The sequence below is a fragment of the Trichomycterus rosablanca genome, chromosome 19 (genome assembly GCF_030014385.1).
Source record: "Trichomycterus rosablanca isolate fTriRos1 chromosome 19, fTriRos1.hap1, whole genome shotgun sequence".
NCBI classification, from domain to species: Eukaryota; Metazoa; Chordata; class Actinopteri; order Siluriformes; family Trichomycteridae; genus Trichomycterus; species Trichomycterus rosablanca.
The window spans coordinates 9,207,678-9,223,533 of record NC_086006.1 but is presented as its reverse complement, the minus strand read 5'-3'; the positions used below and the strand labels follow the sequence as shown (position 1 = coordinate 9,223,533).

Genomic DNA, 15,856 nt, shown 5'->3' with positions numbered 1-15,856 from the left:
ATGGACAGTGAGTGTAGAAACAAGGCGGTGGTTTTAATGTTATGGCTGATCAGTGTATACAATGTGACATGCATTTACTGTAAAACGTCATTATTTAGTTTTAACATCCCCGTCATGTCAGTGTAGGTCCTTGACAAAAATCAGACCAGCGTCAAATGTTGAAAACGTCTGTTTATTTTGTAAAACACTTTAGAACATTCCCTCACTCTAGGAAAAAAGTTACTTTGGTTTTTAAAAATTATTCTTTTAGCCATTAAACAGACATACGATAGTAGAACAAATTAAAACTACAAACCATGAGAAAATATTACAGTCTGGAAATAAACAAAACATTTACAAACCAGGTTTCATATATAAAACAAAGCAAGTTTAATAAATAGAACAACAAAAACTGGAAGTAAACAGTAATATACAATATTAATTTGGGCAAATTTACAAAATACATTAAAACGTATTTGGTTTAGTACATTAAGCAGAATTAAAAATGTAACACAAACCTCAGTAATAAACAGTAACCTTACAAACCTGGTAAATTGTTATATGTCCTCTAAGAACTTTAAACAAGTGGTTCCTAATAAGTGCTGATCTGATCTGATCAGGTTATTTTTCCTTACATCATATAAATAAATCATAATAACATTATATTCTCTGATCACAGATCTGAAATTGGTCGACCTTGTGTTTCAGTCTCAATGCTCAGAACCATGAGAAGTTCTGCAACCATGTGCAATCTTACAGCCTTCTTTGTGATGGTTGTAAACTAAAATGCTACACCTTTGAATCTTTTCTTTATGGAAATTAGTGAAGCTTGTTTGTTTGTTTGTTTATTAGGATTTTAACGTCATGTTTTACACTTTTGGTTACATTCATGACAGGACCGGTAGGTACTCATTACACGAGGTTCATCAGTTCACAAGGTTATATCGAACACAGTCATGGACAATTCCATGTCTCCAATTCACCTCACTTGCATGTCTTTGGACCGTAGGAGGAAACCGGAGCACCCGGAGGAAACCCACGCAGACACATAGAAAGGACCCGGACCACCCCACCTGGGGATCGAACCCAGGAGAGTTAGTGAAGCATTCGCCCTAACATTAGAGGGATACGAGATTCAATCCTAAATCCTATAGGAATTCCAGTGGTCTACACAAAGCCCTGATCTTACCCCATTGAACACTTTTGGGTTGAGTTTGCTCAAATGCTCATTTGACTCGCACACACACACTCTAAAATCATATGGATATCCTCGACAGAAGAGTGGAGTCTGTTATAGCTGGTAAGATAATAATCATGGTTACGAAATAGGATGTACAGCAAGCTTATGATCTCGTGTCCACATACTTTTGGACATTGTGTTGTGCTTTAGATGCGATTCTTTGACCCCACTGTATTTCAAACAGCACATTTTCTCCAAACAAGTTAATAAATATAATGTGCAGTGTGATGGTAACACACAGGTAACAGCAATGTCTGAGTCCCAAGGGTTCGAATCCCAGGCTGCGCTCAAAAATACAGAAGGCTAGCGATCGAGGGGATGCGTCCCAAAACAATCAGTATTAATTATTATAAACGGTACACTTTCTAACACTGGTGCTTGTGTTCTAATTTAATCTGTTCAGTCACCATGTCACTGATGGTTATATTTTGGTTCATTGTGTAGATGAGGACACACACACACACACCCACACAACTATGATTGCATTGCATTTTTTTTAACCCACAATTAATATTACACTCCTTTACACACACTCGTACACCCTACACACATTTCCCACGCACACAAAGTAAATATGTGAACTGCTTAAATAACACACTGTGCAACATCAGCCCATGTTTGGTTCTGGCTTTTGCTTATTTTCCATACAGGTAAACTCCATATGACCATTTGGCTTTTTTTTCCATTACATATAAACAGAAGTAGGTGGTGCTCATGACCCTTGTTGACATTGATATAACTAGAGAGCCAGTAAAGGATCTGACATCAAGAATGAGGCACCCAACTTAAATAGTGTACCTCCAGAACACAGATAATAAGTAACAAGTGAACCAAACGCTACATTTAGTCCTTTGCGACTGAATTCAAACGTCCAGTGATTGAATTTCACTATCCAATAAGGTCCGGCCCAAGTCTAGAAATGGACCAGACCAAAGCATGGCCACTTGCTCCTACTCATCTCTCCTCCTGCACAGAATCCCCATAAAGCAAAAAGCTACTAGAATGATTAGAAAGTGCAAACAGTTCCGCTCATCGGCTAGAGTGCATGTGGCAGGAGGTCAGTTGTGCCAGGCTGCACCAAGGTCCTGCGGGCATCTGACTGATGTGGCAGATTCTACACTTCCCTACAAAAAGAGGAGAAAGAGTGTCATTGTTAGATCACTGTGCATCAGCTTTACACACATCCCTATACAAATCATGATGAGCCACCTCCTTGTTTCTACACTCACTGTCCATTTTATCAGCTCCACTTACCATATAGAAGCTCTTTGTAGTTCTACAATTACTGACTGTAGTCCATCTGTTTCTCTACATACTTTTTTAGCCTGCTTTCACCCTGTTCTTCAATGGATAGGACCCCCACAGGACCAGCACAGAGCAGGTATTATTTAGGTGGTGGATCATTCTCAGCACTGCAGTGACACTGACATGGTGGTGGTGTGTTAGAGTGTGTTGTGCTGGTATAGGTGGATCAGACACAGCAGCGCTGCTGGAGTTTTTAAATACCGTGTCCACTCACTGTCCACTCTATTATACACTCCTACCTAGTTGGTTCACCTTGTAGATGTAAAATCAGAGACGATCGCTCATCTATTGCTGCTGTTTGAGTTGGTCATCTTCAAGACCTTCATCAGTGGTCACAGGACACTGCCCATGGGGCGCTGTTGGCTGGATATATTTGGTTGGTGGACTATTCTCAGTCCAGCAGTGACAGTGAGGTGTTTAAAAACTCCATCAGCACTGCTGTGTCTGATCCGCTCATACCAGCACAACACACACTAACACACCACCACCATGTCAGTGTCACTGCAGTGCTGAAAATGATCCACCACCTAAATAATACCTGCACTGTGGTGGTTCTGTGGGGGTCCTGACCATTGAAGAACAGCATGAAAGAGGGCTAACAAAGCATGCACAGAAACAGATGGACTACAGTCAGTAATTGTAGAACTACAAAGTGCTCCTATATGGTAAGTGAAGCCGATAAAATAGACAGTGAGTGTAGAAACAAGGAGGTGGTTTTAATGTTATGGCTGATCGGTGTATATTGTACTACGCTATTCTGGCGACATCTGCAGGCGAAACGTTGGTACTGCATTAACAAATTGCATTTGTAATAGTTCATTCATTGTATGTTTTCCCACCGCATTATCAGGGTCGCGGTGGGTGCAATTCAATTGGCAAAAGACAGGAAACACCACAGACAGGTCGCCAGTCCATCACAGGGCAAACACACACAAACACACACACCTAGTGTAATTTAGTTTCTCCAGTTAGCCTGAATACATTACTTGTGGGAGGAAACTACAGCTCCCAAAGGCAACTCACACAGACAAAAGGAGAACATGCAAACTCCACACAGAAAGGACCTGGATCGTTCCACCAGGGAATCAAACCCAGGACCTTCCTGCTGTGAGGCGACAGTGCTTAATAACGGTTTATTAATATATGAAGTTTAAGCTGGGGTGTACAAACTTTTGCATACAGCAGGCGCACAGTGTGAGATACTGAACTGAAACGTAAACGCTACTCACGAGGCGGTGAGGGTGGAGTTGAGCACCAGCGTGGTACGTATCCTGTACAGCTGTGCCAGTGTGAGCTTCTTGTGCTGCTGTGATTTTTTTCTGCCGCCCGTCTGGTCCTCTGAAGCGGCACAGCTCCCTTTTCCAGACACATGGGGCGCCATGTCTCCGTCTGATCCACTGCGCTCCATAATACTTTGCTGTTTATCATCGCTGTGGGCACGATCAGCCTTGGCGCGTGCTAGTTTGTCTTTTAGCAGAGAGGACGGCAGGCTGTGTGCCAGTCGCTCGCTTTCCGCTCTGGGTTTTTCTCTCGGAGGGGATGTGTCCACGTCAGCCGGGGTCAGATCATTTAGGCTCATGCTGTGTGCCGGCTGTTCTGACCAATCCACGCTGAACTCGGAACCGCGCCGGGCTTTCAAGACCTGCATGCAATTTTTGCCTTTTTTGTCCTCGCTGTGGACTAACTGCAGCAGATTGTCCTCCGAATGGCACTTGTCTGCCAGCCTCCAGAGACATCGGAGGCGAGACTGCACCGGTGCCCGTCTCCTCGGCTTCAGGTGAGCCGCCACCGATATCCGGGAGCCCAGTGAGCTCCTGTCTGACTCTTCCTCTTCTTCTTTCTCCTCCTCCTCTGCAGCCGTCTCGCTATGGTCTGCTTCTGTCTCCTCTTCAGTGCTCTCCTCCTCCTCTTCCTCCTCACTGGTGCCTGTCTGAACCTGCAGGTCCAGCACGGACTCTGGGGAAAGTGTGCCGTAAGCGCTGTCCATGGACTGGGAACGACATTGGGAGTCCATTTCTGAGCTTTCTGGGACATCCTGGAAAGGCTGAAGGTCCGAACTGGTGGAAAGGGAGGACGCTGCAAGGTCGGGGTCAGTCTGCTGATCCGAGTACGCTATGGACTCCTCAGTTTCCATCACCGACAGCGTCTCTGTGGAGCCGTCAGAACTTCTGAGATGGAGAAACGTGGGAGAGAAAGGTAAATAAAGATAGATAGATAGATAGATAATGTATTACTGTACAATAGTTGTATGCAAAGAATATATGTAAAATGTGATGTAATAGACAATTATAAAGTGTCCCAAAACATACTCTGTGTTATGATGTTCTTTCTCTCCTAGACGTGGAGAACTGGCAGCTGAGTTACTGCTCTGCTCGCCTCCATCCTCCTCCTCTTCCTTTAAAAGTCTCTGATTCAGTCCAGCCTGCCGTCTGGATTCCTCGCTACGCAGCCGCTGCAGCTTTTTCTGTATAAACACGCAAAATTAAATAAGGACCTCACAAACACACCAGCAAGACACATCAATGTATGTTCTGAAGGATGCCAAAACTGTCTGTGTGAAAGCAACATTATTTAGCTAGATGGAAGCACAAACCTGGCCAGAACAGACTGCATCGATCCAGGTTCGCCCCTGGGCGGCGCTGTTGGCCTGGAACGAATAAGCAGCCACTGCACTTTTGAACTCATTGAGGTAGATGAGGACAAAAGATCCTATGGGAAGAATGACAAACATGATATAGATATAGGTACAGATATGTACAAACACACACACACACACACACACACACACATATATATATATATATATATATATATATAAATATATATATAAAATTTATATAAAATAAAAATAGTCAATAAAAAATCAATAAATACATAAAAATAAAATTCAATAATAAAAAGAATGAATGTGTTTTATGTATGTTTTTATATGTTTTTGACGAGCTGTATATAAGATTTTTTGTAAAAATAAAAATTCATTAAAAAAAATGAATAAAAAACAATTTTATTCAATAATAATATAATAATAATTATATATATATATATATATATACAGTGTATCACAAAAGTGAGTACACCCCTCACATTTCTGCAAATATTTCATTATATCTTTTCATGGGACAACACTATAGACATGAAACTTGGATATAACTTAGAGTAGTCAGTGTACAACTTGTATAGCAGTGTAGATTTACTGTCTTCTGAAAATAACTCAACACACAGCCATTAATGTCTAAATAGCTGGCAACATAAGTGAGTACACCCCACAGTGAACATGTCCAAATTGTGCCCAAATGTGTCGTTGTCCCTCCCTGGTGTCATGTGTCAAGGTCCCAGGTGTAAATGGGGAGCAGGGCTGTTAAATTTGGTGTTTTGGGTACAATTCTCTCATACTGGCCACTGGATATTCAACATGGCACGTCATGGCAAAGAACTTTCTGAGGATGTGAGAAATAGAATTGTTGCTCTCCACAAAGATGGCCTGGGCTATAAGAAGATTGCTAACACCCTGAAACTGAGCTACAGCATGGTGGCCAAGGTCATACAGCGGTTTTCCAGGACAGGTTCCACTCGGAACAGGCTTCGCCAGGGTCGACCAAAGAAGTTGAGTCCACGTGTTTGACGTCATATCCAGAGGTTGGCTTTAAAAAATAGACACATGAGTGCTGCCAGCATTGCTGCAGAGGTTGAAGACGTGGGAGGTCAGCCTGTCAGTGCTCAGACCATACGCCGCACACTGCATCAACTCGGTCTGCATGGTCGTCACCCCAGAAGGAAGCTGACACACAAGAAAGCCCGCAAACAGTTTGCTGAAGACAAGCAGTCCAAGAACATGGATTACTGGAATGCCCTGTGGTCTGACGAGACCAAGATAAACTTGTTTGGCTCAGATGGTGTCCAGCATGTGTGGCGGCGCCCTGGTGAGAAGTACCAAGACAACTGTATCTTGCCTACAGTCAAGCATGGTGGTGGTAGCATCATGGTCTTGGGCTGCATGAGTGTTGCTGGCACTGGGGAGCTGCGGTTCATTAAAGGAAACATGAATTCCAACATGTACTGTTACATTCTGAAACAGAGCATGATCCCCTCCCTTCGAAAACTGGGCCTCATGGCAGTTTTCCAACAGGATAACGACCCCAAACACAACCTCCAAGATGACAACTGCCTTGCTGAGGAAGCTGAAAGTAAAGGTGATGGACTAAACCCAATTGAGCACCTGTGGCGCATCCTCAAGTGGAAGGTGGAGGAGTTCAAGGTGTCTAACATCCACCAGCTCCGTGATGTCATCATGGAGGAGTGGAAGAGGATTCCAGTAGCAACCTGTGCAGCTCTGGTGAATTCCATGCCCAGGAGGGTTAAGGCAGTGCTGGATAATAATGGTGGTCACGCAAAATATTGACACTTTGGGCACAATTTGGACATGTTCACTGTGGGGTGTACTCACTTATGTTGCCAGCTATTTAGACATTAATGGCTGTGTGTTGAGTTATTTTCAGAAGACAGTAAATCTACACTGCTATACAAGTTGTACACTGACTACTCTAAGTTATATCCAAGTTTCATGTCTATAGTGTTGTCCCATGAAAAGATATAATAAAATATTTGCAGAAATGTGAGGGGTGTACTCACTTTTGTGATACACTGTATATATATATATATATATATATATACAGTGTATCACAAAAGTGAGTACACCCCTCACATTTCTGCAAATATTTCATTATATCTTTTCATGGGACAACACTATAGACATGAAACTTGGATATAACTTAGAGTAGTCAGTGTACAGCTTGTATAGCAGTGTAGATTTACTGTCTTCTGAAAATAACTCAACACACAGCCATTTATGTCTAAATAGCTGGCAACATAAGTGAGTACACCCCACAGTGAACATGTCCAAATTGTGCCCAAATGTGTTGTTGTCCCTCCCTGGTGTCATGTGTCAAGGTCCCAGGTGTAAATGGGGAGCAGGGCTGTTAAATTTGGTGTTTTGGGTACAATTCTCTCATACTGGCCACTGGATATTCAACATGGCACCTCATGGCAAAGAACTCTCTGAGGATGTGAGAAATAGAATTGTTGCTCTCCACAAAGATGGCCTGGGCTATAAGAAGATTGCTAACACCCTGAAACTGAGCTACAGCATGGTGGCCAAGGTCATACAGCGGTTTTCCAGGACAGGTTCCACTCGGAACAGGCTTCGCCAGGGTCGACCAAAGAAGTTGAGTCCACGTGTTCGGCGTCATATCCAGAGGTTGGCTTTAAAAAATAGACACATGAGTGCTGCCAGCATTGCTGCAGAGGTTGAAGACGTGGGAGGTCAGCCTGTCAGTGCTCAGACCATACGCCACACACTGCATCAACTCGGTCTGCATGGTCGTCATCCCAGAAGGAAGCTGACGCACAAGAAAGCCCGCAAACAGTTTGCTGAAGACAAGCAGTCAGAGAACATGGATTACTGGAATGCCCTGTGGTCTGACGAGACCAAGATAAACTTGTTTGGCTCAGATGGTGTCCAGCATGTGTGGCGGCGCCCTGGTGAGAAGTACCAAGACAACTGTATCTTGCCTACAGTCAAGCATGGTGGTGGTAGCATCATGGTCTTGGGCTGCATGAGTGTTGCTGGCACTGGGGAGCTGCGGTTCATTGAGGGAAACATGAATTCCAACATGTACTGTGACATTCTGAAACAGAGCATGATCCCCTCCCTTCGAAAACTGGGCCTCATGGCAGTTTTCCAACAGGATAACGACCCCAAACACAACCTCCAAGATGACAACTGCCTTGCTGAGGAAGCTGAAGGTAAAGGTGATGGACTAAACCCAATTGAGCACCTGTGGCGCATCCTCAAGTGGAAGGTGGAGGAGTTCAAGGTGTCTAACATCCACCAGCTCCATGATGTCATCATGGAGGAGTGGAAGAGGATTCCAGTAGCAACCTGTGCAGCTCTGGTGAATTCCATGCCCAGGAGGGTTAAGGCAGTGCTGGATAATAATGGTGGTCACACAAAATATTGACACTTTGGGCACAATTTGGACATGTTCACTGTGGGGTGTACTCACTTATGTTGCCAGCCATTTAGACATTAATGGCTGTGTGTTGAGTTATTTTCAGAAGACAGTAAATCTACACTGCTATACAAGCTGTACACTGACTACTCTAAGTTATATCCAAGTTTTATTTCTATAGTGTTGTCCCATGAAAAGATATAATGAAATATTTGCAGAAATGTGAGGGGTGTACTCACTTTTGTGATACACTGTATATAATGTGTGTTTTATATATATGTTTTATGTCTTTTATGAGCTGTATATAAGATTTCTTGTAATAAATAATCCATAAGTAAATAAAATATAAATACCATATAATACCATATAATAAATAAAAATACCATAAAAAAACTAATAAATAAATCAAAATAAAATTCAACAATAAAAACATATATATATATATATATATGTTTTATATACAGTTTATATATATATATATATGTTTTTACAAGCTGTATATAAGATTTTTTGTAATAAATAAATGAATTATTTTTGCTTAGTAAAAATAAAAATTCAATAAAAAAATTAGTTGATAAATAAAAATAAAATTAAATAATAAAATATATATATATATATTTTTTTATTTTATTTATATATGTTTTTACAAGCTGTATATAAGATTTTTTGTAATAAATAAAAAAAAATTTATTTAATAAAATAAAAATTCAATAAAAATAATGAATAAATAAAAATAACATTCAATAATAAAGAGGAGCAGTATTTCAGCTGCATGTGTGCATACTAACCTGGGTCTTTGAGCTCCTTGCAGACAACAGTATGGAGGAGTAGCGGCTGTCGAATCACTTTCACCTTTTCCAAACGCTTCACTGGTTTAGTGATGAGCAGCATGTCAGTGAATAAGAAGCAGTAGACGTCCATCTAAAGAAAACACATAAGTAAGCAATATATGAATATTACAATTCCTTTGGCACTTGCGCAACCCCTATACTGGCTCTCCACAGACACAACTGGTCATGTCTGAGGGAAGAAAGGCCCAATGGAAATCAGCATATAGTCAGGGAAGGTGCTAGCCTGCAGTTTTCCTCAACCAGTGTGGGGGGTATGCAATCATTGGAGACACTTGTGGAAAATTCATTTATTTATACATTTACAGTCTGTTTTACCATCGTTTAATCCTAGTCAGGTTGCAGTGGGTCTAATTTATTGGGCAAAAGGCAGGAAATACCCTTGACAGGTTGCCAGTCCATCACAGGACAGGCGCACACACACATTCACATATTCATTCACACTTAGGGCTATTTTAATAGCTATTTAGCCTGACTGCATGTCTTTGGACTTGTGGGAGGAAACGGAGGAAACCCAGACCCTTCTTGTTGTGAGGCGATTACAAAAAAAACTGATAATGACTAAATTCACTAAGTGCCAAAATACATTGTATTGCGATAATAGGCTAACGTAATTTACCACTGAGCCACAGAATGTTTAATATCATTTGCAATATGGTAAATTTAAGACAACTAATCACAAACACTGCCTCCACTCACTCACCCGGCTGTCTTTTCCTTCTTTCATGCGCAGTGCTCCCTCCAGATAAAGCTGTCTGGTCTCTTCTGGGGAGATGTCAATCATCGGAGACATCAGGTCGATGTGGTTAAACTCTTTCAGAATCTATTGAGAGAGAAACGTGAAACTTAAATGGATGTGAAACCTAAACCATATGTTTATTTTAGAGCAGTCATAGCTTAGTGGTTAAGGTACTGGAATAGTTATCAAAAGGTCGCTGGTTAAACCACACCACTGTCAGGTTGCCACTGTTGGGCCCTTGAGCAAGGCCCTTAAACCTCAATTGCTTAGACAGTATAGTGTCACAATACTGTAAGTCACTTATAAAAGCATCTGCCACATGCTGAAAATGTAAAGTTTAGTCTCCTTCATTTACATTTACAAGCCTGCAAAGAAGCTTATTCATATACACTATAGTGCCAAAATTAAGTAGACACCTGACAACGAGCCGACAACGACCCGATTGCATTACACTTCCGCTCTGTTGATCTCCACTTCTGATTGAGGAGAGCGAGACTGACACACGCCCCCTCCGACACGTGTGCGGTAGCCGACTGCATCTTTTCACCTGCACAAGGTGAGTTCAAATGCAGATCAGCTTTGTGTACGGAGAACCACACCCTGATCAACGGATTATTCCTCGACTCTGTGCAGGTGCCATCAATCAGCCAGCAGAGGTCGTAACTGTACCAGTTACGTGGTCCCTATCCGGCTTCCCACCCTGTATGAACAACAAGCCAATCGTTGTTCATGTAGCCGCCCAGCCCGACAAGTTCGAAGTATTTCTCACCTTCTCCACCTCCTCACTGCCTCCCTCCACCGCCTCATAGCTCTCTACACGAGCTGATATGGCGGCCAGCTTTTGCTGTTCCTGCCTCTGCAGCATCTGAGAGTCCACGCTGTTGATGAAGCTCTCCACACGCTCCACCTATACCACAAACACACACAAATGTTTTCACAGTTATTTGATCTTAAAATTAGGGATGCACCGATCCAACTTTTTCAGTTCCGATACCGATCCGATACATATACTTTGCATATCGGTCGATACCCGATACCGATCCGATACCATTGTTGAATTATTAAAACGTACACTTTATCATGTGGGAAAGACTTAAGGCATCAGGATTGACTTAAACATTACTTAGTTTGCAAAACAAAATATAATTAACACATATAAATGTACTGAACTGCTATTTATTTGTCAATAAAATAATAAACAATTGTGCAGGACCTTGGCACAGCATTCAAATTCAAAATAAAAAAGGCAAACTTAAAATATTTTAAAATAAATTAAATGTATCAGCTGAAACTGAAGTAGTTACACAAACAGTAATTAATCTTATTTTTTAAATATGTAGTGTAAACAGTAATTCAAAATCTAGCAGCGGAAGAAGAACCTGAGAATAAACGAATACCTTGGTACAATACAATCAGTAATTAAACACTGTAAACAAGCAAACATCTAGTGCAATTCAACATAATGGGTGTGTTCGAAAAGCTAGTGCGCGCTCTACATAGACGCATTTTACGTCATCCTGTGCGCGCTCCCGAGGAGGAGGCTGTTCCAAATCTTCTCTCTTTCTCTCACAGAAAAATAAACATGGCTGATGGTGCGGACAAACGAATGGAGTTATTATCAAACGTAAATAAAATATTACTGATTTTTAACCTGTATAAACTTTAACCGAGTGTTTTTATTTGCAAGTTCGGGCTTGTCAGGAAATGTAACCGTTATCGGTACCTGAAGGGAGGTGTTATATTGACGTTAGCATGCTGTGCTACCTCAATCCATTGGTTTTAATGGCAAGATGCTAAACGCGAAACCCGATGGAAGCGCTGTCTAAGTAGCGCGTTCGAATAATATTGACTTATTAGAATCCTCTCTACTGAGGCAGCATATCGGCCCATGGATCGGCCTAATTATCCGATATCCGATCCATCTCATTTTGGTAATATCGGCACCGATATCCGATCTTAATATCGGATCGGTGCATCCCTACTTAAAATAGGTTCATGATATGCTTAAACTGGTATTTCCAAGCCAGCCATAAGATCCTAATCCTATCACCAAATAAGGGTCGTGTCTAAAACAGCCTCATCTCCTGGATCCTCTCAATTCCTAGACCTTCTAAGCCCAGCCATCCAACCATGAAATCTAATTTCAGATGATCATACCAATAACCACTGACCCACATTTCATAATCAAAGTTGTTAATAGGGGCATGAATTTATTCGTATGCATGATTTACTCCACTATTTAGGATAAGCAGTCTGGACTACAGTATTATCGTACCATAGTAAGGAGGGCATCCCTGGCTGCAGGATCGTCCGTCTTCTTTAGGATGGTTTTCAGCAGCAGTGGGTATTTGGTGAGTCTCTGGTGTGGCTTCGCCAGCATGTCGGCCAGCTTCAGCCGATTGCACTGCTTGTTGCCCTCAGCCCACTGCGCACATAAAGAACAGGAAATTCAGGCATGGATCAAAAACATTTTGTCTTCTTCAATTTATGAGGGAAAAACAGGGGCTAAGGTATAAGTACTACTCACAATGTAAATAATGTGTAAAATTATTCCTACAAGGCCAGTCGGGGTAGGCTTTCTTTTCTTTTTTTTGCATTTTTCTCAATTTTCCACCCAATCTAGTCGTATCCAATTACCGGATTGTGTTACGGCTTCCTCTCTACCGATGCCGATCTCCACTTCTGATTGAGGAGAGCGAGACTGACACACGCCCCCTCCGACAAGTGTGCAGTAGCCGACCGCATCTTTTCACCTGCGCGATGCGAGTTCATATGCGGATCAGCTTTGTGTACAGAGAGACACACCCTAATCGCATTATTCCTCGACCCTGTGCGGGCGCCATCAATTAGCCAGCAGAGGTCATAAAAAAGCAGAGGTCCCTATCTGACTTCCCACCTTGTATGAACAGCCAATCATTGTCCATGTAGCCACCCTGCTACATGGCAGAGCTGAGTTTCGATCTAGAATCTAGAATCTAGGATCTAGGCAATCAGCACTGGTGTAATAATAACTGTGTAAAGCAGAACAGATGTGCGAGGCAGGTGTTTATCATGTGGAAGGAATTACAGTGATGAAGATCTTGAAGAGTTCGTTGTCTCTGAGCTGGGTGCGAATGTACTCCATGCAGCTCTCCTCCTCCATGCAGTAGCACAGGTAAGGCTTGAACCTGGACGGAAACTGTATGGACACACAGAATGATAAGCTGTTAACAATCATGCAGTACTTACTGCATTGGTATATGTGCTGTAGAATCCACAATCATATGCTAAAGATATATTTATCAGTTTGTTCATTCTGGTCAGGGTCATGGTGGGTTTGGTACCACATGGGAACACTGGGAGAAAGGCGGAAGCATACTTATAATGACACAATTGTATTTTGGAGCGATTTGGAGTCCTCTGTTTATATGTTTTTTTTGTTTGTTTAAAAAAAAAAAATTTTCCCCTTTTTCTCCCCCTTTAGCGCATCCAATTGTTCAATTTGCATCGTGCTTCCTCTCTGTCTATGCCGAACCCTGCCTTGACCGAGGAGATCGAAGCTAACCCGTATCCCCCCCGAAACACTGGCAGCAGCCGGATGCATTTTTGTCACCCACACATTGATGAGTTTGGCGCCACCTAGCGTTGCATGCGGAGAGACACACCCTAAGGGCACTCTTTCCTCATCTCTTCGTCGTAATCGCATTCTGACAGACAGAGACCCACCCCCTCCCCTTTCGAAATCCAGCTCTGGTTGCAGTGCGTGTTTTTACCGCTGCGCCACCTGAGCGGCTGTTTATATGTTTTTTATACAGTTAACTGTATGTGTACGTAATTGAAGCCAAAAGTTTACATACACTTGCTGTATTTTACATTTACAGTCCATTTAAGTTCATTGTGGGTTCTAAAGTGTCATTTAATTGTGCTTCATGGCCTCCTAATTTATTCTTAATTATTATGATTGATCACATCTTTGTGTACATATAAATAGGGTTCATTTGACTTCACCCATACAAGTACAGGCAGGAAAACTCAACCAGACACCTGCATGGGGTAGTTTTAGCTCAGTTGTAAATATACTGAATTAGTTCACTGGTTCAAGCCCCATCAATGCCAGGTTGCCACTGTTGGGCTCTTAAAAAGACCCTTAACCCCCAAGTCCTTAATTTGTATTTAGTAACAATTGTAAGTTGTAAGTTTAGATAAAAGTGTTCACTACATGTCATACATGTAAATGCTGAGAGCAAATTTATAAGCTTATAACAGTTAAGCAAGCGTTATTTTGCCACTGGTTTAGACGCTGCCAAGAAACAAAGTAGCCCCTGCTTTAAAATCGGCAAACCGAAGTTTGCTTTTGATTAAATGGATAATAAAGTACAGGAGCAGAAGGTTCTTTCTCGTCAGGCCTTTTTATTCCTCCCACAGTCCAAAGACGTGCAAGTGAGGTGAATTGGAGATACAAAATTGTCCATGATTGTGTTTGACATTAAACAACATTAATAACATTTACGGCATTTAGCAGACGCTTTTATCCAAAGTGACTAACATTACTGTGACAGTATATTGTCGAAGCAATTGAGGTTTAAGGGCCTTGCTCAAGAGCCCAACAGTGACAATCTGGCAGTGGTAGGGCTTAAACACCAGCGACCCTTTGATTACTAGTCCAGTACCTTAACCACTAGGCTACAACTACCCTGGACGTTTAGTTGTGGGTCAACATTTGGGCATATTTCATGGTGCTTGTTTTGTTCCTGAATATCCCACTTGGTCTGCAATCTGTTTCTAATATAGCTGTAGCTGTTTAGTATTAGTGCTGCATCTGAAGTTGGAAATTTATGCTCTGTTGCTTGCCTTTACTGTTTCCTTTCTGGCTACCTGTGATGCCACATTATCCTGGCACTGTATACTGTGCAAACATGTGATCTCCTCTGAGTGTTCACTTACAGACTGAAAACCATGGAGCAGATCGGTCGGGTCGAGCATGCTCCGGTCCCGGCGAGCTTTCTGCAGCGCTGGTGCCATGACCTGAGTCCATAGTGCTGTGTGCACCCGCACCAGGTCGGGAATGTTGCTGAAGAGCTTGGCAGACTCAACCTCGCAGAGAAGGCCGGAATCTTGAAGGCTTAGCAATCCAGAGATGAAAAGCTGAACCACAGAGTAGAAAGACAAGGTCAGTATGCAGCTCAGCCAGTGGAACAACACGATTTGTGGTGTGAAGCATCTTAAAGATGCTTTTGAAGGTGATTACAGATTTAGGAGTGAAGAGCAAACATAAATGTGGACGTACATCAGTGATGACCTTCAGCTTCTTGATATAGGTAGCTTCAGTATGCAGCAGCTCCCATATTGCCTCCTGCTGCTGAAACTGCCTCTTGCTTAGAGTCTGCAACACACCAATGGCATTAACACTGGAGACAAATGGCTTAAACATCTCATTTAAAAAAATGGATGGATGTCTACATACTTTTGGCCATATAACATACCCATTTTTCATATTTATAAGTACTGAAGTGGTTAGTATACTTGCTTTCACCAAAGTGTGTTACCTCTGGGTTCTCTAGGAGCTGCTGCCAGCTGTCTTCCAGTGTCAGATCTGGCTCTTCTTCCTCCTCCTCCCAAGAATCTTGATGGAAGGAAAGCTGAGGTGGCATCTTGGGCAAGCCGTGGCATGTAAACATCTGCAGTCTGTTGTTGAGAAGCTCCACACGGTCCACCTCCTATTCCATATACGTACATAAACGCAAACATAGCAGAGATG

The 15,856-nt window shown here is 42.2% G+C and overlaps 1 protein-coding gene across 2 annotated transcripts in view; it reads right to left on the bottom strand.

Annotated features, from left to right (window-relative positions):
* Positions 1–210: 210 nt before the first annotated feature.
* plekhg5b (pleckstrin homology domain containing, family G (with RhoGef domain) member 5b) overlaps positions 211–15,856 on the bottom strand; it is a 35,710-nt gene continuing 20,064 nt past the window's right edge. For both annotated transcript variants that reach the window (XM_063015801.1, XM_063015800.1), the window contains 12 exons: positions 15,645–15,815; positions 15,386–15,481; positions 15,043–15,243; positions 13,187–13,297; positions 12,395–12,544; positions 10,889–11,026; positions 10,084–10,203; positions 9,321–9,453; positions 5,118–5,233; positions 4,834–4,988; positions 3,754–4,692; positions 211–2,343 (listed from right to left, as the gene is read on the bottom strand). In XM_063015801.1, the coding sequence (XP_062871871.1) occupies positions 2,334–2,343; positions 3,754–4,692; positions 4,834–4,988; positions 5,118–5,233; positions 9,321–9,453; positions 10,084–10,203; positions 10,889–11,026; positions 12,395–12,544; positions 13,187–13,297; positions 15,043–15,243; positions 15,386–15,481; positions 15,645–15,815 (2,340 nt within the window). In that variant the 3' untranslated portion in view covers positions 211–2,333. The remainder of the gene's footprint in view (positions 2,344–3,753; positions 4,693–4,833; positions 4,989–5,117; positions 5,234–9,320; positions 9,454–10,083; positions 10,204–10,888; positions 11,027–12,394; positions 12,545–13,186; positions 13,298–15,042; positions 15,244–15,385; positions 15,482–15,644; positions 15,816–15,856) is intronic.